The sequence below is a fragment of the Thalassophryne amazonica genome, chromosome 11, assembly GCF_902500255.1.
Source record: "Thalassophryne amazonica chromosome 11, fThaAma1.1, whole genome shotgun sequence".
In the NCBI taxonomy this organism is placed as follows: domain Eukaryota; kingdom Metazoa; phylum Chordata; class Actinopteri; order Batrachoidiformes; family Batrachoididae; genus Thalassophryne; species Thalassophryne amazonica.
Genome location: NC_047113.1, coordinates 2,756,318 through 2,784,269, shown reverse-complemented (window position 1 = coordinate 2,784,269; position 27,952 = coordinate 2,756,318). Strand labels below are relative to the sequence as shown.

General features: G+C 39.4%; 2 protein-coding genes across 2 annotated transcripts in view; one reads left to right on the top strand and one right to left on the bottom strand.

The window, feature by feature from the left end:
• Positions 1 to 149, bottom strand: part of fam199x (family with sequence similarity 199, X-linked) — a 35,315-nt gene extending 35,166 nt beyond the window's left edge. Inside the window, exon 1 of the mRNA XM_034181197.1 lies at positions 49 to 149. The gene's annotated coding sequence lies outside the window, so the exon portion shown is untranslated. The remainder of the gene's footprint in view (positions 1 to 48) is intronic.
• Positions 142 to 27,575, top strand: commd5 (COMM domain containing 5). Its single transcript, XM_034181198.1, has 7 exons — positions 142 to 381; positions 5,991 to 6,151; positions 7,382 to 7,410; positions 7,513 to 7,563; positions 13,372 to 13,467; positions 19,451 to 19,526; positions 26,748 to 27,575. The coding sequence occupies exons 1-7, from the start codon at positions 261 to 263 to the stop codon at positions 26,847 to 26,849; spliced, it is 636 nt and encodes a 211-aa protein (XP_034037089.1). The 5' UTR covers positions 142 to 260; the 3' UTR covers positions 26,850 to 27,575.
• The last annotated feature ends 377 nt before the right edge of the window (positions 27,576 to 27,952 follow it).

The window sequence follows — 27,952 nt, the reverse complement described above, 5'->3', positions numbered from 1 at the left end:
ATGTTTAATTTTTTATTTCGAAGTTATTAAACTAAAAAAAACGCCAACCTTTTGTCGATTAAGGAGGAACAACCATTTCTGCAAATCCTTTCTTCTCTGATGACGTAAGCTGACACCGCGAGATTCACGAGCGCCAACACGTGATACGAAGGCGGAAGTGGTCACATAATCAAAACAAGACTAAAACGACTGCGGCACCGTCTTACATATCTGCTTTTTTGTGTATTTGTTTGTTTATTTTTTTGTTAACGTAGTGTGTCATGTCTTCGAGCCAAGTGAAGAACTCCAACTTTTTGGGAGGCACGATACCACCAGAGGTTGAGTCTTTGTCCAAAAACCTGAAGGATGTGGATCAAGAGACGTTCAGAAAAACACTAGAAGGTAAAGTGGATGTACCAATAATTCATTTATTTGTTGTGCTAACTATGGAATAAAGTAGCTTATGCGTTATCGTTGGTACCAGATTGTATAAAGACCTTTATTAAGTAATGTACAAAACTTACAGTTACTCTCATGCACATAGCAATCCTCTGTTAACGTGAACAATCTTTCAGTGAATATGCGATACAGAAAAAAGAAAAGGAAACTCACCACAGAACTAGAGAAAGTGGTACCAACACTCTGTAATCTGAGCATCCCAGAACGGTTGAAGAAGCTGGACCTGCCCACCTTCCACTGCCTCAAAGGCGGAATGATACACACAGACACACAGGTATGGATGTGCTGGAAGGCCTAAAATACATCTGGATATTACCAGGAGGGCATCATCTTAAAATGGGAAGCCGAGACGCCCAACAAGTGTCTGCTTGGATAGTATCACACCGTAGCATCAACAGGAACAGTCTGCTCTTGCAGGTTGTCAAAACTCCCAGTGTTCAAAACACAATTAGAAAAGCACTAGTCTGGGTTAAGTGTATGTTTTAATCATGAAACCAATTTAGACTTTTGAGACATCAGAGGCAGTCTACTAGTTCTAGACTTGGAAACACACGACAAGCAGGACCTTCTTCCAGAAACCACATAAATAAACATAAGTATGTATGTTGTACAGTAAATGAATTCATTAATTCATTTACAAAAAAGACAAATGTGTTTGCGTAATGATCAATCAATCAATCAATTTTTTTTATATAGCGCCAAATCACAACAAACAGTTGCCCCAAGGCGCTTTATATTGTAAGGCAAAAGCCATACAATAATTATGTAAAACCCCAACGGTCAAAACGACCCCCTGTGAGCAAGCACTTGGCTACAGTGGGAAGGAAAAACTCCGTTTTAACAGGAAGAAACCTCCAGCAGAACCAGGCTCAGGGAGGGGCAGTCTTCTGCTGGGACTGGTTGGGGCTGAGGGAGAGAACCAGGAAAAAGACATGCTGTGGAGGGGAGCAGAGATCGATCACTAATGATTAAATGCAGAGTGGTGCATACAGAGCAAAAAGAGAAAGAAACAGTGCATCATGGGAACCCCCCAGCAGTCTAAGTCTATAGCAGCATAACTAAGGGATGGTTCAGGGTCACCTGATCCAGCCCTAACTATAAGCTTTAGCAAAAAGGAAAGTTTTAAGCCTAATCTTAAAGTAGAGAGGGTGTCTGTCTCCCTGATCTGAATTGGGAGCTGGTTCCACAGGAGAGGAGCCTGAAAGCTGAAGGCTCTGCCTCCCATTCTACTCTTACAAACCTAGGAACTACAAGTAAGCCTGCAGTCTGAGAGCGAAGCACTCTATTGGGGTGATATGGTACTATGAGGTCCCTAAGATAAGATGGGACCTGATTATTCAAAACCTTATAAGTAAGAAGAAGAATTTTAAATTCTATTCTAGAGTTAACAGGAAGCCAATGAAGAGAGGCCAATATGGGTGAGATATGCTCTCTCCTTCTAGTCCCCGTTAGTACTCTAGCTGCAGCATTTTGAATTAACTGAAGGCTTTTTAGGGAACTTTTAGGACAACCTGATAATAATGAATTACAATAGTCCAGCCTAGAGGAAATAAATGCATGAATTAGATTTTCAGCATCACTCTGAGACAAGACCTTTCTGATTTTAGAGATATTGCGTAAATGCAAAAAAGCAGTCCTACATATTTGTTTAATATGCGCTTTGAATGACATATCCTGATCAAAAATGACTCCAAGATTTCTCACAGTATTACTAGAGGTCAGGGTAATGCCATCCAGAGTAAGGATCTGGTTAGACACCATGTTTCTAAGATTTGTGGGGCCAAGTACAATAACTTCAGTTTTATCTGAGTTTAAAAGCAGGAAATTAGAGGTCATCCATGTCTTTATGTCTGTAAGACAATCCTGCAGTTTAGCTAATTGGTGTGTGTCCTCTGGCTTCATGGATAGATAAAGCTGGGTATCATCTGCGTAACAATGAAAATTTAAGCAATACCGTCTAATAATACTGCCTAAGGGAAGCATGTATAAAGTGAATAAAATTGGTCCTAGCACAGAACTTTGTGGAACTCCATAATTAACTTTAGTCTGTGAAGAAGATTCCCCATTTACATGAACAAATTGTAATCTATTAGACAAATATGATTCAAACCACCGCAGCGCAGTGCCTTTAATACCTATGGCATGCTCTAATCTCTGTAATAAAATTTTATGGTCAACAGTATCAAAAGCAGCACTGAGGTCTAACAGAACAAGCACAGAGATGAGTCCACTGTCTGAGGCCATAAGAAGATCATTTGTAACCTTCACTAATGCTGTTTCTGTACTATGATGAATTCTAAAACCTGACTGAAACTCTTCAAATAGACCATTCCTCTGCAGATGATCAGTTAGCTGTGTTACAACTACCCTTTCAAGAATTTTGAGAGAAAAGGAAGGTTGGAGATTGGCCTATAATTGGCTAAGATAGCTGGGTCAAGTGATGGCTTTTTAAGTAATGGTTTAATTACTGCCACCTTAAAAGCCTGTGGTACATAGCCAACTAACAAAGATAGATTGATCATATTTAAGATCGAAGCATTAAATAATGGTAGGGCTTCCTTGAGCAGCCTGGTAGGAATGGGGTCTAATAAACATGTTGATGGTTTGGATGAAGTAACTAATGAAAATAACTCAGACAGAACAATCGGAGAGAAAGAGTCTAACCAAATACCGGCATCACTGAAAGCAGCCAAAGATAACGATACGTCTTTGGGATGGTTATGAGTAATTTTTTCTCTCATAGTTAAAATTTTATTAGCAAAGAAAGTCATGAAGTCGTTACTAGTTAAAATTAATGGAATACTCAGCTCAATAGAGCTCTGACTCTTTGTCAGCTTGGCTACAGTGCTGAAAAGAAACCTGGGGTTGTTTTTATTTTCTTCAATTAGTGATGAGTAGAAAGATGTCTTAGCTTTACGGAGGGCTTTTTTATAGAGCAACAGACTCTTTTTCCAGGCTAAGTGAAGATCTTCTAAATTAGTGAGATGCCATTTCCTCTCCAACTTACGGGTTATCTGCTTTAAGCTACGAGTTTGTGAGTTATACCACGGAGTCAGGCACTTCTGATTTAAAGCTCTCTTTTTCAGAGGAGCTACAGCATCCAAAGTTGTCTTCAATGAGGATGTAAAACTATTGACGAGATACTCTATCTCACTTACAGAGTTTAGGTAGCTACTCTGCACTGTGTTGGTATATGGCATTAGAGAACATAAAGAAGGAATCATATCCTTAAACCTAGTTACAGTGCTTTCTGAAAGACTTCTAGTGTAATGAAACTTATTCCCCACTGCTGGGTAGTCCATCAGAGTAAATGTAAATGTTATTAAGAAATGATCAGACAGAAGGGAGTTTTCAGGGAATACTGTTAAGTCTTCAATTTCCATACCATAAGTCAGAACAAGATCTAAGATATGATTAAAGTGGTGGGTGGACTCATTTACATTTTGAGCAAAGCCAATAGAGTCTAATAATAGATTAAATGCAGTGTTGAGGCTGTCATTCTCAGCATCTGTGTGGATGTTAAAATCGCCCACTATAATTATCTTATCTGAGCTAAGCACTAAGTCAGACAAAAGGTCAGAAAATTCACAGAGAAACTCACAGTAACGACCAGGTGGACGATAGATAATAACAAATAAAACTGGTTTTTGGGACTTCCAATTTGGATGGACAAGACTAAGAGTCAAGCTTTCAAATGAATTAAAGCTCTGTCTGGGTTTTTGATTAATTAATAAGCTGGAATGGAAGATTGCTGCTAATCCTCCGCCCCGGCCCGTGCTACGAGCATTCTGACAGTTAGTGTGACTCGGGGGTGTTGACTCATTTAAACTAACATATTCATCCTGCTGTAACCAGGTTTCTGTTAGGCAGAATAAATCAATATGTTGATCAATTATTATATCATTTACTAACAGGGACTTAGAAGAGAGAGACCTAATGTTTAATAGACCACATTTAACTGTTTTAGTCTGTGGTGCAGTTGAAGGTGCTATATTATTTTTTCTTTTTGAATTTTTATGCTTAAATAGATTTTTGCTGGTTATTGGTGGTCTGGGAGCAGACACCGTCTCTACGGGGATGGGGTAATGAGGGGATGGCAGGGGGAGAGAAGCTGCAGAGGTGTGTAAGACTACAACTCTGCTTCCTGGTCCCAACCCTGGATAGTCACGGTTTGGAGGATTTAAGAAAATTGGCCAGATTTCTAGAAATGAGAGCTGCTCCATCCAAAGTGGGATGGATGCCGTCTCTCCTAACAAGACCAGGTTTTCCCCAGAAGCTTTGCCAATTATCTATGAAGCCCACCTCATTTTTTGGACACCACGTCATTGTAATGTGCTTAATGATAAGCACATTACAATGACACCTTACATTCATCTGATGACACACACACAAATGTCATTGAGAAACCAGGGGCAACTTGGAGATCAAAGACCTTGTCGAAGGGTCTGACAGAGGGCTAATTGAATAGGATAGGATATAGATCTGGAATAGGATCTGCATAGGCCTGCCTCTCAAATAGCATAAGACCCCAGCCCATTTATTTGATGGAAGTGACCACATATATGAGAGGTACCATGTAGTACAAGAAAAGTGGATCCTTAAGTGCACCCAGTGGTGGTTGATGTGACTGATCAAGGTCAAAGGTCAAATGAGGCCAAAAAAAAAAAATCATTTGACTATTTTTTGTAATATCATCTTTTTTATGGTTTCATACAACTTTCTATCTTTAGGAAATGGCATTAAATTTATTGTAACAGGTACTATATTAGCCACATTTTTCCCATAGCTCAGTTGATAAATTGGTACACAGAGCCTAGTATTTGGATCGTAACCCTTTTGGACATTGAAGTCTTTTCTCTGCTGTAGACTTCACTCCGTCCCACTGTTCTCTGTCAAACCTTTTCACAGTGTTGTCTTTCTTGTAAGAGTCATCAGTACATAAAATACAGACTAGATCTGGCATTGGGAGTCTTTTATCTGCAAAAATAACAAAGTTTATTACAGGAATAAATCATATGGGATTTAGGTCTGCGCTAATCCAGTTTACATGTACACAATACAATGTACATGTAGATCACTGGTGTCCAAAGTATTCCAGAAAGGGCCAAAAGGGTGCAGGTTTTCTTTGCAGCCACTGGCTGCAGCAGGTGATTTCACTGATTAACATAATTTTGAGCAGATGGGATGAGTTCATCAGTCCAAGTTTTACATCAAACTTGGACTCAGGCCATCATAGGCCTTTTATCTGAAACGAGAATACATCTTCTTAATATTCAGTGAAATCAAAAATTTTGTTATTTTTCCATGTTGATCACAAATTTTCTTAGTCTATGACGTTATCAACCATTTGACATTTGATTTTGACCACCGATCCACTTTTCTGATACTACATGGTATACCCTTTAAAATGGTACCCACCATATACCTGGTCACTTACGGGAGACAGATAGGTCTGGGCTCCCTGCCACCATTGATCAGATCTAGACATTGTAACTGTGAGTCAGGATTAGCAGCTGAAACTATAAATTAATCATGTGACATTTTCTGTCCAGCTGTGGTCAGTGCCATAGAAGGGAAAGACTGCAGAGAAGTGATGAAGACTATAACAGAGAGCAGTGCCATCCCACAGGAGAGACTAAGTCACATTGTAGCAGGAATATACAGAGTGCTGTCTGACGCCATCTGCATCCCTGCAGCATCACTGAAACAGGAGGTAAGGTGGGATTAAACACTGTCAGACAAGGCTGTAAATAATTATGAATTGATGATTCACTTAGCCTATAAAACGTACACTGGTGGGGGGGGACAAGCAGCAGTGGCCCTGGTGGCCACCAGGCCTAGATTATCGAAATGAATGAAACTGACATACAAGCTCATTTCAAGCTGTAGGCCTATGTAATTTCAGCCATACCTGCTCCTAAATTCCATCATGTGTGTAATCACAAGATGAAACCGTTTCTTGTTTTTGTGTTAGAGATGATGGACACCCAAATCAGAAAATTTGGGATGATATGGAAAATGCAAAGAATATAATCTATATGCATAAAGGGCTAATTCTGTCTGTCTGTCTGTCTGGTATAAACTCCCAAACTATAATATGTAGCCCTAAAAACTATATATATTCTGAATCCTCATGACATCAAGGAAATTTTTTTTTATCAAGGAAATTTTATTTCCTTGATAAAAATTTCCTTGACCAGGCAGTTTCAAATTTCCAGCCCTGTATATGTGTTGGTCATCTCTGTTTATTTAATCCCTTTCTTCAGCTACTTTATGTTCTCAACTGTTAAACACCTGACTGTCCTGTATAACCCAGTTTGCCTTCCTGTCTGAATACATTCATTTTATGTTTGTAAAATTGCAATGTAAAAACAGTGAAATACACCACTACCTCAATTTTGATTCATTGATATTTACATTTACTGTTACCTACCTTTTGGGTGTAATTTTGTTATAAATTTGATTGCAAAACAAAGTCTGCATGAAGGACTTCAAATGTGTTTGTCTTTTAACCAAGTATTTCCACTTAGTTTGGGGAGTCCACCTCTTATAGTTCTGCTGGACAAACTTTAGCCCATTAAATATTACATTTGTAAGACATCAGCATTACAAAAACAAATGTTGGGTAATTGTTTTAATTAAAATGATTGACATTTGGCCGGTGTGTAAAACTGGTTAACCCGGGCAGCACCCCAGCTAGTAAATAAATAAAATGACCCACAAACACAGCAATCCTTATCCCTAAAATATTGTGGGCATATTTTTTAATATAAACTTGCAGGAGGGAAGCTACATAGGTGGCAGCATGGTGGTATAGTCGTTAGTCTGGCATATCTGGGATAAGAAATGCTGGGTTTTCGTCTTCATAAATGCAGAAATCTTCAGTTTAAAATTCACAAATTGTAAGGTAAATAATTATTTACATTCTTGTTTCCTTGTTTAGTCCTTCAAAGAAGATCTCAGAGAACTCAGGTGAGGGCTTTTATTGTACCATACTCCTCTGTGTTTGAATTAATTCTTTCTCTTGCTTTCAGGCCTCAAACAATAAATGTATTCTTTCTATTTTCTCAATAGGATACCTGAAAACATCATCACAGATTTCGCCAGTGTGGTTTTTGGAAATCGGTATGCTGTGTTCTTCAGACATTACACACTTTAGAATAGCTAATATGTTGAAAATGATCACTTTTGTAACTGCAGCTTTACCCAAACTGTTCACACAAACACAATACATTACATTTTCATGGATTATATCAATCATTTTGTATATACTAGCAGGTGTACCCGCTGCGAAGCAAGTATATTTATGTAAGGTCGACTGTGTGTGTCATGTCTGTACCTTAATGATTTGAAGTCACTTCTGTACTTAAGAACTTTCGCTTTAATTCTTTATGGGTACTGGGCAATCAATAATTTAATGCTTTAATCTGTTCTCTTTATCTATTGATCTATTACAGAATTCATCCTTAATCATTATTGCTAGAAATAATATATAGATCTGTTACAGAATTCAGCTTTTATTCATTATTGCTAGAAATCTTAAACAAAAGAACTTTCACTTTAATTCTTTATGGTTACTGGGCTAATGCTTTAATGTATTCTTTTCATCTATTTATCTTTCATGGTTACTGGGAAACCAATAATTTAATGCTTTAATCTATTCTCTTTATCTAGTTATCAATTACAGAATTCAGCTTTAATCATTATTACTAGAAATAATCTATAGATCTATTACAGAATTCAGGTTTAATCATTATTGCTAGAAATCTTAGACAAAAAGAATTTTCACTTTGATTCTTTATGGTTATTGGGCTAATGCTTTAATCTGTTCTCTTTATCTTTTATAGTTACTGGGTAACCAATAATTTAATGTTTTAATCCATTCTCTTTATCATTGTTATTGTGACCAGCCTAAGGCACACCTGTGCAATAATCATGCTGTCTAATCAGCATCTTGATATGCCACCGGTGTGAGGTGGGAATGGATTATCTCAGCAAAGAAGAAATGCTCACTAACACAGATTTAGACAGATTTGTAAACTATATTTGAGAGAAATAGGTATTTTGTATATAGAAAATGTTTTAGATCTTTGAGTTCAGCTCATGAGAAGTGGGAGCATCTATATACATAAAGGGCTAATTCTGTCTGTCTGTCTGTCTGTCCGGGATAAACTCCCAAACTATAATATGTAACCCTGAAACTATATATATTCTGAATCCTCATGACATGGGGAACAAACTGGTACCATTTTTTCAAAGTTCTGGGCAATCAATAATTTAATGCTTTAATCTATTCTCTTTATCTGTTTATCTTTTATGGTTACTTGATGTCATCAAGAAAGCCTGAGTACAAAAATTATAAAGAGGTCAGAATTCTAATTCCACCCCCCCCCCCACCCCCCAATCCTGATGATGTCATCAAGAAATACAAAAAGGATAAAGCGGTCACAATTCATCAGAATTCAGTCATCAAGAAAGCCTGAGTACAACAATTAGAAAGTGGTCAGAATTCTAATTCCTATTCCCCCCGCCAATCCTGATGATGTCATCAAGAAAGCCTGAGTACAAAAAGTATAAAGTGGTCAATTCTAATTCCACCCCACCCAAACTATAATATGTAGCCCTAAACACTATATATATTCTGAATCCTCATGACATGGGGAACAAACTGGTACCATTGTTTTACTAGTTGAACTGAAAATTACCCCCAAAATAGCCTTTTATGTAAAAAATAGCCTTTTATGTAAGACCATACAGTGTTGTACCATGTGCTTTTCATGCTGCCACTTCTGTCAGTCTTTCTGTCTGTCCGGGATAAACTCCCAAACTATAATATGTAGCCCTAAAAACTATATATATTCTGAATCCTCATGGCATGGGGAACAAACTGGTACCATGGTTTAAAAGTTGAACTGAAAATTACCCCCAATATAGCCAGCTGTGGGTATGACCAGGCAGATTCAAATTTCCAGCCCTGTATATGTGTTGGTCATCTGTTTATTTAATCTCTTTCTTCAGCTACTTTATGTTCTCAACTGTTAAACACCTGACTGTCCTGTATAACCCAGTTGGCCTTCCTGTCTGAATACATTCATTTTATGTTTGTAAAATTGCAATGTAAAAACAGTGAAATACACCACTACCTCAATTTTGATTCATTGATATTTACATTTACTGTTACCTACCTTTTGTGTGTAATTTTGTTATAAATTTGATTGAAAAACAAAGTCTGCATGAAGGACTTCAAATGTGTTTGTCTTTTAACCAAGTATTTCCACTTAGTTTGGGGAGTCCACCTCTTATAGTTCTGCTGGACAAACTTTAGCCCATTAAATATTACATTTGTAAGACATCAGCATTACAAAAACAAATGTTGGGCAATTATTTTGATTAAAATGATTGGCATTTGGCCTATGTCTAAAACAGGTTAACCCAGGCAGTGCCGGGTACCCCAGCTAGTAGTAGTAGTAGTGTGTGTGTATATATATATATATATATATATATATATATATATATATATAAAACACAGGAACAATATTCATTTTATTTTTTTTAATTGCAAAACATTTGATCAGTTAAGTGAAGGAGACAGAACTCCAGATTATCCAGAGGACAAAGCCAAGGAATTCAGCCAGGAAATGCAGGTAACAGTCAGTAACTCCAGTTGTGCAGGACAGTAGAAGATGGAAGACTTAAAAAAAATATTATTATTATTTAAAGGTCTAGTACGCTAACAAATATAGAACAGGAGTACTGATGCAATAACACACAAATCTTAGAAACATGGTGTCTAACCAGATCCTTACTCTGGATGGCATTACCCTGACCTCTAGTAATACTGTGAGATATCTTGGAGTCATTTTTGATCAGGATATGTCATTCAATGCGCATATTAAACAAATATGTAGGACTGCTTTTTTGCATTTACGCAATATCTCTAAAATCAGAAAGGTCTTGTCTCAGAGTGATGCTGAAAAACTAATTCATGCATTTATTTCCTCTAGGCTGGACTATTGTAATTCATTATTATCAGGTTGTCCTAAAAGTTCCCTGAAAAGCCTTCAGTTAATTCAAAATGCTGCAGCTAGAGTACTGACGGGGACTAGAAGGAGAGAGCATATGTCACCCATATTGGCCTCTCTTCATTGGCTTCCTGTTAATTCTAGAATAGAATTTAAAATTATTCTTCTTACTTATAAGGTTTTGAATAATCAGGTTCCATCTTATCTTAGGGACCTCATAGTACCATATCACCCTAATAGAGCGCTTCGCTCTCAGACTGCAGGCTTACTTGTAGTTCCTAGGGTTTGTAAGAGTAGAATGGGAGGCAGAGCCTTCAGCTTTCAGGCTCCTCTCCTGTGGAACCAGCTCCCAATTCAGATCATGGAGACAGACACCCTCTCTACTTTTAAGATTAGGCTTAAAACTTGCCTTTTTGCTAAAGCTTATAGTTAGGGCTGGATCAGGTGACCCTGAACCATCCCTTAGTTATGCTGCTATAGACTTAGACTGCTGGGGGGTTCCCATGATGATGATGTTTCTTTCTCTTTTTGCTCTATATGCACCACTCTGCATTTAATCATTAGTGATCGATCTCTGCTCCCCTCCACAGCATGTCTTTTTCCTGGTTCTGTCCCTCAGCCCCAACCAGTCCCAGCAGAAGACTGCCCCTCCTTGAGCCTGGTTCTGCTGGAGGTTTCTTTCTGTTAAAAGGGAGTTTTTCCTTCCCACTGTCGCCAAGTGCTTGCTCACAGGGGGTCGTTTTGACCATTGGGGTTTTTACGTAATTATTGTATGGCCTTGCCTTACAATATAAAGCGCCTTGGGGCAACTGTTTGTTGTGATTTGGCGCTATATAAATAAAATTGATTGAATTGATTGATAACCACCAGTGCACTGAGGGGCTACAAGCATGACTTTTCTGGCAGAGACTGACTATGTTAGTGACAAGACGATCACACAAACAAGAAGCCAAGACCTGGCAAATCCCTTATCCAGCTCTGAGTAATATTCTGCACTGGATAACTTCATGACCTAAATATTAAGGTCATCAGGTGCCTAGCAAGTGCCTTGTATTGAGTTATGTTGTAACCATAGACTGTATATTGGGTTGTAAGAAAATTATGTGTTTCCAGCTCAAGCAATGTTGATCCCTGGCTTGACGATGGTCTAAAATGCACTATACTAGGGCATTTGGGGTGCATCCAACGCCACTTTGCTGCTTACATGGTGTGTAATATGAGAGCAAAGTAAGGCACAAGACACTAAGCCACTTAATTAGTCACATTATTTCAGTAGGTAATTAATCAAAAGTGTGTTTTGACATAACATGAATGACACCAATCAATGTGTCGTCTGTTATTGACTTCAGGAGCAGTGTGCACTTGAATCTGACAATATTATTTAGATGTGGGCTCAGTAGATGACAGAAGTAAGAGGGTTTATGGTGATGAAATGGCTCTGTGCGCAAAACATCAGAGCATGTGAGCAGATCATTTACAGGAAAAGTATCTCCCTTAGGTGAATCAGTTGTGCATCTCCTTGCTTGTCCTTCTCCTCCATCATCTCCATCCACCTGATCTCTATATCCCATGAGACACAGACAGCTCCTAGTATGGCCAACCCTATCTTGGTGCTCCCCACCAGTGAACGTTGGAGGAAGACAATGTGTGTGAAATAGTAAAATACACCGGGAAAATAAGTATTGAACATGTCAACATTTTTCTCAGTGAATTTATTCCTAAAGTTCCTACTGACATGAAATTTTCATCAGATGTTGGTAACAACCCAAGTAATCCATAGATGCAAAGAAACCAAAACAAATAAGTACAGAAATTACGTTATGCGTAATCAAATGGAATGACACCAGGAAAAATTATTGAACACGCTTGCTGAAATGCATTTAATCCTTTGCACAAAAGTCTTTGTTAGTAATAACAGCTTCAAGATGTCTCCTGTATGGAGAAACTACTCATACGCATTGCTCAGGTCTGATTTTGGCCCATTCTTCCACACAAACAGTCTTCAAATCTTGAAGGTTCCAAGGACTGCTTCTATATCTTTTTGTTCTTTCCATAGATTTTCTGTTGGATTCGAGTCAGGTAATTGACTGGGCAATTCTAGCAGCTTTATTTTCATGCTCTGAACCCATCTGAGAGTTTCCTTGGCTGCGTGTTTGGGATCATTGTCTTACTGAAATGTTCACCATGAGATGTTTCTTGTGTGACATTTTGGTAATGAGACACCTTTTTATAGGCCATCATTTGGGACTGAACCAGCAGATATTAATTTGCACTGACAAGAGGCAGGATTGCTTTCCAGTTACTGATAGATTTCAGCTGGTGTCTTGGCTTTCTATACCTTTTTGCACCTCCCGTTTTTCATGTGTTCAATACTTTTTTCCTGGGTAATTTCACATTATTACACATAACTTCATTTCTGTAGATATTTGTTTTGGTTTCTGTGTATCTACAGATTACTTGGGTTGTTACTGACATCTGGTGAATATTTCATGCCAATGACACCTTTTAGAAGTACAACCCCAATTCCTATTAAGTTGGGACATTGTGTAAAATGTAAATTAAAAACAGAATACAATGATTTGCAAATCCTCTTCAACCTATATTTAATTAAATTCACCACAAAGACTAGATATTTAATGTTCAAACTGATAAAAGTTATTGTTTTTGTGCAGATATTTGCTCATTTTGAAATGGATGCCTGCAACATGTTTCAAAAAAGCCGGGACAGTGGTATGTTTACCACTGTGTTACGTCCCAACTACAACACAACGTCTCAACTTCATTGGAATTGGGTTGTACATTTACTGAGAAAAATGGTGATGTCTTAAATACTTTCTTACCCGCTATATATGGTACTCTCCGTGGATTTCAGAATAGTGTTGCTGATGGTGTCACATCTCTTTGTTTTCAGCCGTGCAGCTTTGGAGTCAGCGACCTCCCAGCGGGATCCTCACCTACCCACAATGGAAGATTTCAAATGGAGAGTGGATGTTGCTATTTCTACAAGGTGAGTGAGTGATACAAATGTGAAAATTGATTAGTGGGAATATTCAGACCAGTTTAGGTGTTATAACAAAGCACTCCTCAGAAAAAAAGGCAGCAGATTTAAAGGTGGGGATGAACACTCTTTAACTCTTTGAATTCTGTGTATTGTTGTGTATTATGTTTCTGGTACTTCAAATGAGAGGAAAGAGTGGCTTCTTTTTGCAACCACATACTTAAGCAGAATGTCAACTTTCACATATCTAGTGTTAACATGATTCCTCATCTGCATTAAATATGAGCTCCATAAATCAAGGAAGGCTGATCAGTATCATCAAGCTGAATAACCCATTACATTTTGGTGTTGAGCATGATCTGAATCTGGATTTATTATTTTCTTATAACATTTTATTTAATTTTGCATTAACAGAATAAACAAACAAAGCACAGATCTTACCAAATAAAGTACATGGGTTACATAAATACACTTTGGATCATATACATGTATTCATTCATTCATTCATTCATTCATTCATCTTCAACCGCTTTTCCGGGTTTGGGTCACGGGGGCAAAAGCTGCAGTAGGGGACCCGGGACTTCCCTTTTCCTGGGCCACATTGACCACCTCTGACTGGGGGATCCCGAGGTGTTCCCAGGGCAGTGTGGAGATATAATCTCTCCACCTAGTCCCGGGTCTTCCCCAGGGTCTCCTCCCAAATGGATGTGCCTGGAACACCTCCCTTGGGAGGCACCCAGGAGGCATCCTTACCAGATGCCCGAATCACCTCAGCTGGCTCCTTTCAATGCGAAGGAGCAGCAACTCTGCTCCGAGCTCCCCACAGATGACCGAACTTCTCACCCTATCTCTAAGAGAGACACCAACCACCCTCCTGAGGAAGCCCATTTCGGCCGCTTGTACCCGCGATCTAGTTCTTTTGGTGATGACCCAACATTCATGACCATAGATGAGAGTAGGAATGAAGATTGACCAGTAGATCGAGAGCTTCGCCTTTTGGCTCAGCTCCCTTTTCGTCACAATAGTACAGTAGACTCGCCGACTCTCTGGTCAATCTCACACTCCATCATCCCCTCACTCGTTAGCAAGACCCCGAGGTACTTGAACTCCTTCACTTGGGGCAAGGCCGTATTCCCTACCCGGAGTAGGCAATCCATCGGTTTCCTGCTGAGAACCATGGCCTCAGATTTAAAGGTGCTGATCCTCATCCCAGCCGCTTCACACTCGGCTGCGAACCGATCCAGTGAGTGTTGGAGGTCACCGGCCGATGAAGCCAACAGGACCACATCATCTGCAAAAAACAGTGATGAGACCCTGAACCCACCAAACTGGAAACCCTCCTCCCCCCAACTACACCTTGATATCCTGTCCATGAATATCACAAACAGGATTGATGACAAGGTGCAGCCCTGGCGGAGGCCAGCCTCCATCGGAAACGAGTCCGACTTACTGCCGAGCACCCGAACACAGCTCTCTGTTTGCGAGTACAGAGATAGGATGGCCCTGAGAAGGGACCCCCTCACTCCATACTCCCACAGCACCTCCCACAGTATCTCCCGGGGTACCCGATCATACGCCTTCTCCAAGTCCACAAAATGCATGTAGACTGGGTGGGCATACTCCCAGGCACCCTCCAGTATCCATGTGAGAGTAAAATGCTGGTCGGTTGTTCCATGACCAGGTCGGAACCTGCATTGTTCCTCTTCAGTCAGAGGTTCGACTATCGGCCGAACCCTCCTTTTCAGTACCCTGGAGTAGACTTTACCAGGGAGGCTGAGTAGTGTGATGCCCCTGTAGTTGGCACACACTCTCTGGTCCCCCTTTTTAAATATGGGGACTACTACCCCAGTTTGCCACTCCTTAGACACTGTCCCAGACCTCAATGCAATGTTGAAGATGGTTCCTCTCCGGGAACCATCATCTTATCATGGTGGAGAGGTTTGTGTGCCCCTATGCACCCGAGAGCTGTGTTGTCTGGAGCCTTTGTGCTACTGGTAGGGTCTCCCATGGCAAATTGGTCTCAGGTGAGAGGTCAGACTAAGAATGGTTCACAAGACACCATGATAGAACGAGGTAGAGGAAACGTGACCCGGCCTGGAGGAAGCTGGGGGCCCTCATCTGTAGCCAGGCCTGGATGTAGGGCCCGTCAGCGAGTGCCTGGTGGCTGGGCTTGCCACGGAGCCCAGTCGGGCACAGCCCGAAAAAGCAATGTGGACCTTCCATCTCCACTCTGTGGGCTTACCACCCGCAGGGGGAACCGCTGGTGTCGGGTGCGCTGTCCTTTGGGTGGCAGTGAAAGTCGAGGGGCTCGATGGACCAGACCCGGGTGGCCGGGGCTAGGTCTGGGAGTGTGGAACGTCACATTGGATCATATACATTGTCATTTGTATTAAGATCCTGTCAAAGGTAGACATTTAACACCCGGTGACTTGGATACAAAGACAAAGTCTGGTACCCCCCAAAAATTGGTCCGCCCTGCCTCTACTGCGCATGCGTCATTTCGGAGCTCAGCCGCTCGTCTAAGACAGAGTCTCTTCACCCAAAGCGATCAAATGGATTAATGGGATTATTAACCATCAGAAGACAAGGTAAAACCTCTTAAATCATTATAAAGTCAGTTTTAGGCAGAAACGAAGTGTTACTCAGTGACGCTTTAAAATGACCGATGCGCAGTGAATGCATCAGCTAGCAGCTCGTGTAGGTGCAGCGCTCCGATCGCTTCCTCCGTCTTTTATGATGAAACAATGCTGAATTTATGTGGAAATGATTGTTGTACAAAAGCTTCAGATATCTGTCACTGAGGTAGATGATGACTGTGACTGGAGGCAGTTTGAAGCAGAAACAAGGTGATAATCCATGAACCGCAGCTAATGATGCATGCATCGTGAAGGCAGGGCGGACTGATTTTTAGGGAGGACCGTTCGGTCGGCTACACCGGGCGTCCTTTCTGCAATAGATCAACAAAGTCACTGCGAAGATGATCAAGAAGGGACTGCCATATTTTAAGAAAGACTCTGCTGTTACCTTTTAAAATGGGACTGAGATGTTCCATAGGAAACACCTTAAATGTTTCTCTGTACCATCGAATAACCGAGGGAGGTTTAGAGCATGCCATAGGTATTAAAGGCACTGCGCTGCGGTGGTTTGAATCATATTTATCTAATAGATTACAATTTGTTCATGTAAATGGGGAATCTTCTTCACAGACTAAGGTTAATTATGGAGTTCCACAAGGTTCTGTGCTAGGACCAATTTTATTCACTTTATACATGCTTCCCTTAGGCAGTATTATTAGACAGCATTGCTTAAATTTTCATTGTTACGCAGATGATACTCAGCTTTATCTATCCATGAAGCCAGAGGACACACATCAATTAGCTAAACTGTAGGATTGTCTTACAGACATAAAGACATGGATGACCTCTAATTTCCTGCTTTTAAACTCAGATAAAACTGAAGTTATTGTACTTGGCCCCACAAATCTTAGAAACATGGTGTCTAACCAGATCCTTACTCTGGATGGAATTACCCTGACCTCTAGTAATACTGTGAGAAATCTTGGAGTCATTTTTGATCAGGATATGTCATTCAATGCGCATATTAAAGAAATATGTAGGACTGCTTTTTTGCATTTACGCAATATCTCTAAAATTAGAAAGGTCTTGTCTCAGAGTAATGCTGAAAAACTAATTCATGCATTTATTTCCTCTAGGCTGGACTATTGTAATTCATTATTATCAGGTTGTCCTAAAAGTTCCCTGAAAAGCCTTCAGTTAATTCAAAATGCTGCAGCTAGAGTACTGACAGGGACTAGAAGGAGAGAGCATATTTCACCCATATTGGCCTCTCTTCATTGGCTTCTTGTTAATTCTAGAATAGAATTTAAAATTCTTCTTCTTACTTATAAGGTTTTGAATAATCAGGTCCCATCTTATCTTAGGGACCTCATAGTACCATATCACCCCAATAGAGCGCTTCGCTCTCAGACTGCAGGCTTACTTGTAGTTCCTAGGGTTTGTAAGAGTAGAATGGGAGGCAGAGCCTTCAGCTTTCAGGCTCCTCTCCTGTGGAACCAGCTCCCAATTCAGATCAGGGAGACAGACACCCTCTCTACTTTTAAGATTAGGTTTAAAACTTTCCTTTTTGCTAAAGCTTATAGTTAGGGCTGGATCAGGTGACCCTGAACCATCCCTTAGTTATGCTGCTATAGACTTAGACTGCTGGGGGGTTCCCATGATGCACTGAGTGTTTCTTTCTCTTTTTGCTCTGTATGCACCACTCTGCATTTAATCATTAGTGATTGATCTCTGCTCCCCTCCACAGCATGTCTTTTTCCTGGTTCTCTCCCTCAGCCCCAACCAGTCCCAGCAGAAGACTGCCCCTCCCTGAGCCTGGTTCTGCTGGAGGTTTCTTCCTGTTAAAAGGGAGTTTTTTCCTTTCCACTGTCGCCAAGTGCTTGCTCACAGGGGGTCGTTTTGACCTTTGGGGTTTTTACGTAATTATTGTATGGCCTTGCCTTACAATATAAAGCGCCTTGGGGCAACTGTTTGTTGTGATTTGGCGTTGATAGGTGCACCCAGAAGAAACAAAACTTAGTCCAGTGGAACTGATTTGTGAAGAATGTAGCTAAGTTCCTTAGCTACATTCTTCCACTATCTGGTGATTAATGAGCATTGCCAAATAGAGTGGTAGAATTGAGGAGAGCACTGCACTCTGTATAAAATTCTACACTGACTCATTTAGCTCCACGCCCAAGTCCTTATCCCATCCCTCCCTGGCTTTGTCAGTATTAAGAGCTTTACAAGAAATTTATTTTTCATAAAAAAAGAGAATAAGTTTCTTCACATTAAAAGCTGTTAAATTAAGAGTTTTTTTTCTTGCTGTGTTTTTTTTTATGGAGATGTTTTCTCTTTAATTTGTTTTACATTTTCAAAAAATAAATACAAAAAGGCAGATATAGTGTTTTATATGGTTGACGTAGTTGTTGGATTTTGGCTCATCAGCGTAGCTGTAACAGTCATATAGTGTGACATCATATTAGCCCAGTGGCAGTTAGGAGTCGGTGGGAATGATTATTTTTAATATCACCAATCCGGTTATAAACAGCAACAGGCTTAGTGGCCACCAGGACTGTGCTATTAGCCGCAACGCTTCACAAATAACTTCATAGGGCGCTCAGTCTTTATTTTATGTTAAGATTATTGTGCATATTACAGTGCTTTGCAAAAGTTTTCAGCCCCATGTTATTTCACACCATTTCAAATACAAAAGGTAAATCAGGCTTCTCAGTATAAAAAATTCTGAAATTATCTTCCTTAAACTCAAACTGAAAGTAAATCTCTACAACTTGATATAAATTAATTAAAAATATAAAAGCCAAGATGAGGTTGCAATAATCAGTTTTATTGCTAGTTTTCTTCAGACAAGTCACAGGATAGATACATGAAGATTTCCAAGTCATTGAATATGTGTTGAACTTTATTTACATCAATTACAAAGAAATATAAACAGTATGACACTCTATGGTAAATCTGCGTGGAGTAGATGGTTCTCAAAAAGTGAGTGACTGTGCAAGAAGGAGAAGAGTGAGGAAAGCCACCAAGACACCCAGACAACCCAGAAGATGAAGACGGACAGAAACTCTTTGCAACTTTTTTTGGAATGTGTTGTAGGCCTGAAATACAGGAATGGATGTATATTACAAATAAAATGGAGTTGAGTATAAAAAAGATGAAACATCTTACCGTTATACTGGCTGAATGAAACAGAAGTTAGAGTAAATGTAAGAATTACTTTTCTTTTTTTTTTCTGATTTTCCATACAGCCCACCTTTTCCAGATTTGGAGTAGTAGTTTGTCGAACTGTATGACCCTGATTTTCTGCACTCTGCAGATCCTCCTGCATTGATTTTAAAAACAATAAGAAAACAAGGACTTCTTAAAGTCATCTGATGTATGTGAGTAACGGAGCCTGTGTGTCTGTGTCCTCGTAGCTCCTTAGCCAGAGCCCTGCAGCCTTCTGTTCTGATGCAGATGAAACTATCAGATGGCAGCTTTCATCGCTTTGAGGTATTTACACAATTCACTTCTTCCTGTACTGTAAAAATGCTTTTCATACTGTTCAGCATGATCTGATTTCATTCTGTAATATGACCATAAATCATTAATTCAAAACCCAGTTCTAAATCAAATTGGCCCAAATCCTAACATTTTCTCTATATCCTCATTATTGAAGGCATTCAATAGCATTAAAATGTCAAGTACAGTTATTTGACCTTTATTCACGCAACATAGGGCATTACTCTGAATTAATTTAAAGATCATTTTGAGGATGTTTTAAAGATAATAAATAAATTCTGAAAGTGCCAGTACCATTATAGCACGACAGGAGGCACTACACTCTAGCTGTACTGTTAATTACAGGCGGGCGGGGCTGGCGTGGAGATTTAAGACATAATTGTCAGTGAAGAACTGTTGACAGAAGGAGGATGGACGACTGCTGTGAAATATCAAATAGTGCTTATGTAATCAGATTACATCAGAGATAGAGCATTGGTTTTAATGATAGCTGGCATTTGCATTCTTTCTGTTGATGGCTGAACTTTTCCACTTACACATATGTGCTTCTTAAAATACTGACTGAAGGATGTCTGTGGTAGAATTTTATTTTAGTCTTCTTTCTAAATTAGCAGAAGGTGCAAATGATGAGTCACACTCGGCAGCTACATTTCAAAGTGGAATGATGAATGCAGACATTAGTAGCTCTCTCATCAAAATGCAATATTTTGGGAGTTTTACAGGTAGCCCACTCTGTCGAGAGGTCAGAGGTGAAACCTGGGTGCAGCTTGTATGATTAAATTATCTATATTATCATAGCCAAGTGGCCTCTGTGTGCATGCATGCATACATGCATGCTGTTTATGGCTTTGATCACCGAGAAACTGGGAAGAGCTGACACTAGCCGTTTGGTATGCATATGTATTTTAGGTCAAGGATGAATGCTGTGAAAATGGAAAGTTGATAGGACTAATATTTTTTGGAGAAATTATCGATATTAGTTAACAACAGTGAACAATGGATGTTGTGTTGCAGTGCACCATGGGAGTTCAGGGTTTTGGGGTTATAAATGCTGTTATTGTGGTTCATGTCATTTTAACAGTGCTGTTAGTGTTATAGATCTATTATGTTTTTGTAGGTCAATTGGTTTTGTTAGCTTAGTTAAGTGTCATGTTGCCGTTACCATGAGTGACAAGTGGACTGTGTTTGATGTCTTCCGCCACGTCTCTGTTAGGGAGACGTGGCATCCCATGATGCACTGTTTCTTTTTCTTTTTGCTCTGTATGCACCACTCTGCATTTAATCATTAGTGATCGATCTCTGCTCCCCTCCACAGCATGTCTTTTTCCTGGTTCTCTCCCTCAGCCCCAACCAGTCCCAGCAGAAGACTGCCCCTCCCTGAGCCTGGTTCTGCTGGAGGTTTCTTCCTGTTAAAAGGGAGTTTTTCCTTCCCACTGTAGCCAAGTGCTTGCTCACAGGGGGTCGTTTTGACCGTTGGGGTTTTACATAATTATTTTATGGCCTTGCCTTACAGTATAAAGCGCCTTGGGGCAACTGTTTGTTGTGATTTGGCGCTATATAAAAAAAAATTGATTGATTGATTGATTGATATCCCGATCGATCACGTAATCGGAAATTGGGCCCGATCACGTGGTTTCAGACTTGATCGAAATCGGATGTTGCATCCCAATCAGGAATCAGATATAGATTTTATCCTCATTATTTTGATCAGTGCTATTTCAAGATCATTATTGCAGATTAATGGGCCTTTCACACGTCGGAAGCTTCAGAGGCATCAAGAATCGGTCTAAAAAGCATTATTTTCAATGAGACACATTGCTTTTTAGAGGTGTCAGAAGCATCGCGTCAAAAGCAGAACTAAAGCGACGCTTCTGACGGGAGCTCGCATTGCCGCTTCTTGGCAGGCTGACGCGGTCAAAGTTCAACCCAATCTTTTTTTTTTTTTTTTTTTTTAATTGAACAAAAGAAAAAAACATAAGTTCAATCCAACTTTCGATGCTCTGAGCTGTGACGTAGCTTTGCGCTGTCCAATAGGAACGACGTGTCAGGCCAAAACACGGAAGACTAGTGGCAGAAACCACTGATCTCTGCAAAACAGATCGGTGCAGAAACCACTGATCTCTACAAAACAGAAACGTGTCACAGGATCGCTCATTTATAGAGCAGTTTTTTGAAGAAAAAATCCTTGGAAATGTTTTTGTTGTTGTTTGTTACCTCAAAATTTCTGATTACTGTTTAAAAGTTTAGAACACTTGTAATTAAAATAGCTAAATAAATCAATAAATGGTTCTTTAGAAACCTTTCATCTGTAAATTAAAACCACCTGTTATTTCAGATTAGATCATTTCTTGTTTAACATAAGGAACCTCTGACATTTATTTTTAGACAAATAAAATAACATGGAAATTTGTACATTTTTTAAGTCTGGTAGATTATTACTTGATTGTTCAAGCTACCTCAAGGAGAAGTCCACTGTTTAAGTGATAAATAACACAATAAGGTGATTAAAATTAAAATATTATATATTTAGCATTTGTTCATTGTTCATTCAGTTTTTTTAAAGTATCGGATCGGGACTCGGTATCGGCAGATACTCAAAATCAGATGACTCGAATCGGATCGGGGCCAAAAAAACCTGATCATGACATCCCTAGTCTCTGTTTATGGATGTGTAAAAATAAAAGCACCTGCTTGCAGCAGAATGCAGAAAAGACAAGAAGTCTGTGTGCATGCATGGGTGCATGTGAGCAACTTTGATCACAGACAAACTGGGGAGAGCTGATCTTTGCCATTTGGTGTGCTTATCTATTTTGGGTCAAGGATGAACACTGCGAAAACAGAACATTGCTAAAACTAATATTTTTGGAGAAACTACAGATATTAGCTAACAACACTGAACACTGGACATTGATAATGACATTCTGGACTCACACCATTCCAGCAGAGGGCGGTAAATCATCTACTAGATATTAAAAATGTGTGCACTTTTATTTAGTAAGTTCAATGTAAGTACATAATAAAATTATAAATACATTAAAGATACATGGATGACACAAGAAAGGGTATTTCCATTGTGGTCCACTTAAAAATGAAATGACAAAATAGAAGTAATAATAAAATAATAATAATATTGTGCATATGATAACAAGAACCTAAACAATTTATGAATATATTAAGACAGTAAATTAACATAAAAAATTACAGAATTAACAGGGAATAAAAGGGTTGAGTTCTTCTATAAACTGTTGAGATCTAAAGTCAATCAATCACCTATCAATCAATCAATTCAATCAATTTTATTTATATAGCGCCAAATCACAACAAACAGTTGCCCCAAGGCGCTTTATATTGTAAGGCAAGGCCATACAATAATTACATAAAAACCCCAACGGTCAAAACGACCCCCCGTGAGCAAGCACTTGGCGACAGTGGGAAGGAAAAACTCCCTTTTAACAGGAAGAAACCTCCAGCAGAACCAGGCTCAGGGAGGGGCAGTCCTCTGCTGGGACTGGTTGGGGCTGAGGGAGAGAACCAGGAAAAAGACATGCTGTGGAGGGGAGCAGAGATCGATCACTAATGATTAAATGCAGAGTGGTGCATACAGAGCAAAAAGAGAAAGAAACACTCAGTGCATCATGGGAATCCCCCAGCAGTCTACGTCTATAGCAGCATAACTAAGGGATGGCTCAGGGTCACCTGATCCAGCCCTAACTATAAGCTTTAGCAAAAAGGAAAGTTTTAAGCCTAATCTTAAAAGTAGAGAGGGTGTCTGTCTCCCTGATCTGAATTGGGAGCTGGTTCCACAGGAGAGGAGCCTGAAAGCTGAAGGCTCTGCCTCCCATTCTACTCTTACAAACCCTCGGAACTACAAGTAAGCCTGCAGTCTGAGAGCGAAGCGCTCTATTGGGGTGATATGGTACTATGAGGTCCCTAAGATAAGATGGGACCTGATTATTCAAAACCTTATAAGTAAGAATAAGAATTTAAATTCTATTCTAGAATTAACAGGAAGCCAATGAAGAGAGGCCAATATGGGTGAGATATGCTCTCTCCTTCTAGTCCCTGTCAGTACTCTAGCTGCAGCATTTTGAATTAACTGAAGGCTTTTCAGGGAACTTTTAGGACAACCTGATAATAATGAATTACAATAGTCCAGCCTAGAGGAAATAAATGCATGAATTAGTTTTTCAGCATCACTCTGAGACAAGACCTTTCTAATTTTAGAGATATTGCGTAAATGCAAAAAAGCAGTCCTACATATTTCTTTAATATGTGCTTTGAATGACATATCCTGATCAAAAATGACTCCAAGATTTCTCACAGTATTACTAGAGGTCAGGGTAATGCCATCCAGAGTAAGTATCTGGTTAGACACCATGTTTCTAAGATTTGTGGGGCCAAGTACAATAACTTCAGTTTTATCTGAGTTTAAAAGCAGGAAATTAGAGGTCATCCATGTCTTTATGTCTGTAAGACAATCCTGCAGTTTAGCTAATTGATGTGTGTCCTCTGGCTTCATGGATAGATAAAGCTGGGTATCATCTGCGTAACAATGAAAATTTAAGCAATGCCGTCTAATAATACTGCCTAAGGGAAGCATGTATAAAGTGAATAAAATTGGTCCTAGCACAGAACCTTGTGGAACTCCATAATTAACCTTAGTCTGTGAAGAAGATTCCCCATTTACATGAACAAATTGTAATCTATTAGATAAATATGATTCAAACCACCGCAGAGCAGTGCCTTTAATACCTATGGCATGCTCTAATCTCTGTAATAAACTTTTATGGTCAACAGTATCAAAAGCAGCACTGAGGTCTAACAGAACAAGCACAGAGATGAGTCCACTGTCTGAGGCCATAAGAAGATCATTTGTAACCTTCACTAATGCTGTTTCTGTACTATGATGAATTCTAAAACCTGACTGAAACTCTTCAAATAGACCATTCCTCTGCAGATGATCAGTTAGCTGTTTTACAACTGCCCTTTCAAGAATTTTTGAGAGAAAAGGAAGGTTGAGACAGCCAGCAATTCAAGGAGAACATGCGGCTAAACATGTCACTCCCGGTCCGATTGGGGAGGGACCCAGAGAAAACTACAGAGTCCAACATTGTTTTTGCAAAGTTACACACCGATTCAGTGTTAATTTTAGTGACCTCCGATTGGCGTAACCGGGTGTCATTACTGCCGACGTGAATTACAATCTTACCAAATTTACACTTAGCCTTAGCCAGCAGTTTCAAATTTCCTTCAGTGTCGCCTGCTCTGGCCCCCGGAAGACAATTGACTATGGTTGCTGGTGTCGTTAACTTCACATTTCTCAAAACAAAGTCGCCAATAACCAGAGTTTGATCCTCGGCGGGTGTGTCGCCGAGTGGGGAAAAACGGTTAGAAATGTGAACGGGTTGGCGGTGTACATGGGGCTTCTGTTTAGAACTACGCTTCCTCCTCACAGTCACCCAGTCGGCCTGCTTTCCCGGCTGCTCGGGATCTGCCAGAGGGAAACTAACGGCGGCTAAGCTACCTTGGTCCGCACCGACTACAGGGGCCTGGCTAGCTGTAGAATTTTCCACGGTGCGGAGCCGAGTCTCCAATTCGCCCAGCCTGGCCTCCAAAGCTATGAATAAGCTACACTTATTACAAGTACCATTACTGCTAAAGGAGGCCGAGGAATAACTAAACATTTCACACCCAGAGCAGAAAAGTGCAGGAGAGACAGGAGAAGCCGCCATGCTAAACCGGCTAAGAGCTAGTAGCTGCGCTAAGCTAGTGGATTCCTAAATACACACAAAGTGAATAATGTGTAAATAATTTAGAGGTGATTCAGCAGAGGGAGTGCTTTAGTTAAGGCACGTAAAGATTACACTGTGAAACAAATCGTTATCTGGGTAACTAGATCAATCTAACTGCGCAGATTAAACAGCTAACAGATACAGAAAAACACCGCTGTGCTCCAGAACAGGAAGTGATACAATACCGCAGTGAGAGCCAACCACCAGTAGAGGCAAGCAAAAGCCGAGCTGCTTGGTGAAGCTGAAGAGAATGAATTGGGAAAACCTAACGTCTAGGTTCTAAAAACATTCTGGACTTGCATGCCATTCAGACTCATTATAGACACTTTGCATAATTTATTACCACCACTGAAAAATGTCAGCTACCTATTTCATAAGCACTATCCAATCTAGAGCCTGTGGATATCCACGGGTAACTCGCCAGTGTAGGTATACTTAAAACATTATAGTGGTGCCCAGAAGTGTTTCAACTTTTAGGGTTCTACACTTTTTTTTTATTGCATCAAATCATGGAGTTGCGGTGGTTTACATTACTTCCTCCAGCAAGAATGTCCCTGGTTCAACGCTACCTATGCCCATTCTCCATTCTCCTTGTAAAACAAGTTAGACCTAAGTGAGGAAGACATTCAGCATAAAATGTGTGCCAAGACACACATATACACACACACACACACACACACTGAAAGGACTTGAACTCTTTAATTCGACAGGCATCATCAGTGTTCCACTCAGTTTCCTTGTACCGTGAAGTTTCAGCTGCAGTGTGCCACAAAGCACATGACAGACTCGAGTCAAGCTTTCACACATTTTCTTTTAACAAAATCCTTCTCTGCTCTGCTCTGTTGCAGCTAGTGAAGAAACAGACAAAAGTTTCTCTATGTCCAGGCAATAAAAATGGATCAATTTGATGAAAGACTTGCAGCTGATTGGCAAGTGACATTTTATTTAATTAAATAATAGACTTTTGTACATTGTACCTCATCAAAAAAAATTTTCATTTTTATGTTTTTTTTTTTTTTTTTTTTTTTTTTTTTTTTTGCCGTGTACCAAAATTTCACTTTCAACAACTTACAACATCAACTTGATGCAGCTGGAGAAATAACTGAAATGGGCACAGATATTATTATTATTTTACAGTTTTTGCATTGTTGTTACTTCAGAGGAATCATTAAATACCTTCTGGGCTTTCAAGCTTCAGGGCAACATTTTCATCTGTGCAAAGTTTTTCAATCATTATTTTTTGTTGTTTGTCTAAAAGAAGTAAAATGTTGGCCAAAATCCTGTCGTACTTTATATCATCACTGAAACGTTCTAGTATATGAGTACATCTCCTACCTGACTTGGTGACAGTTATTCTAATTATTATTATTTGAAATTCCTGCCCTTTTTATGTTGTGGAGATTGTTTTGTCCCCCCTCAGGTGCCTGTGTCTAAATTCCAGGAGCTTCGCTACAACATGACTCTGATTCTCAAAGAAATGATCGACCTTGAGAAGAGGAGCATACTCAAGATCCAGGACTGACCTGTCACGAGGGACTGCTGATTATTATGAGAATGTAACTGAATGTTGTAATTGTGCATCACCATCAAATGTATGCAAACTTATTCATTATTAAGAATTTAAAATATTCCATCTGATAAAAAGAAGGGCTTCCTTGCTTTGCGTTTTTCTGTCCTTCATAGATCAACCACTTCTTCATTGTTACCCCACTCTCTTCCTACATCAGTCAGTGTCGGGGGAACGTCAGCTGTAACTGTGGCTGGTCAAACATTTTCTCAGTTTGTGTGCTTATTAAGTAACAACTCCTCAAAACAAATGTTAGTTTACAACTGTGAACTTGCTGTTATTTTCAAGAGCCTGGGACCAAGACTGAAGACAAAATCCTGTGTCATAATAACTTACATCTTTAAACAAATTAATCTCTTGACTTTATCGCCCTTTTTTCTTGCTGTATTGTTTCCTATTTGAGCATTATACAATTCAGTGATACAGCTGTAAAATTTGTATTGTGCAAAATATAAATGCAGTTAAGTTTGCAGATCGAATGTCTCCAGCTAAATGTCCACTTGACGTGAAGTCGTTATCCTATCTGTTGCCTTTTTCAACTGCTTCTGAAACGTGTATCTATATTAAGTAAAATAAAGAGCAGTCTCTTTTTTTCTAATCACGATTTCAGGAATGACATCATTGATGAAAGGTGCCATAACTATCTATTTGTCATTTTAGGATTGTAGATGCTCTGAAAGACAAAGTCAGGACATATTTCTGATATTGTTAGTGTTTTTATTAATATTTTTATTGCTTGATTTTTACCTATTGAACTACATTTCAATAAAACGTTGTTTTGATTATGTACTGAGGAGAAAAAAAATGACTGCTTCATTTTTATTTAATAGTCATTGCAGTGCCGGGAAATAGTAATTGCAAGAAAAAGGAAACCCCTGGATTTTTAATACAAAAAAGGACAGTCAAATAAAGTGTTGACTTTGAAATGCATAACAAAAGTTTGTAGCATCGTTTTTTTTCCCCACATTCATTGATTATTATTATTATTATTATATATATATATTGCAGTTCTTTTAATTCCACTGTTTACACCGTTATAATGACTTTATTTTGTGCTT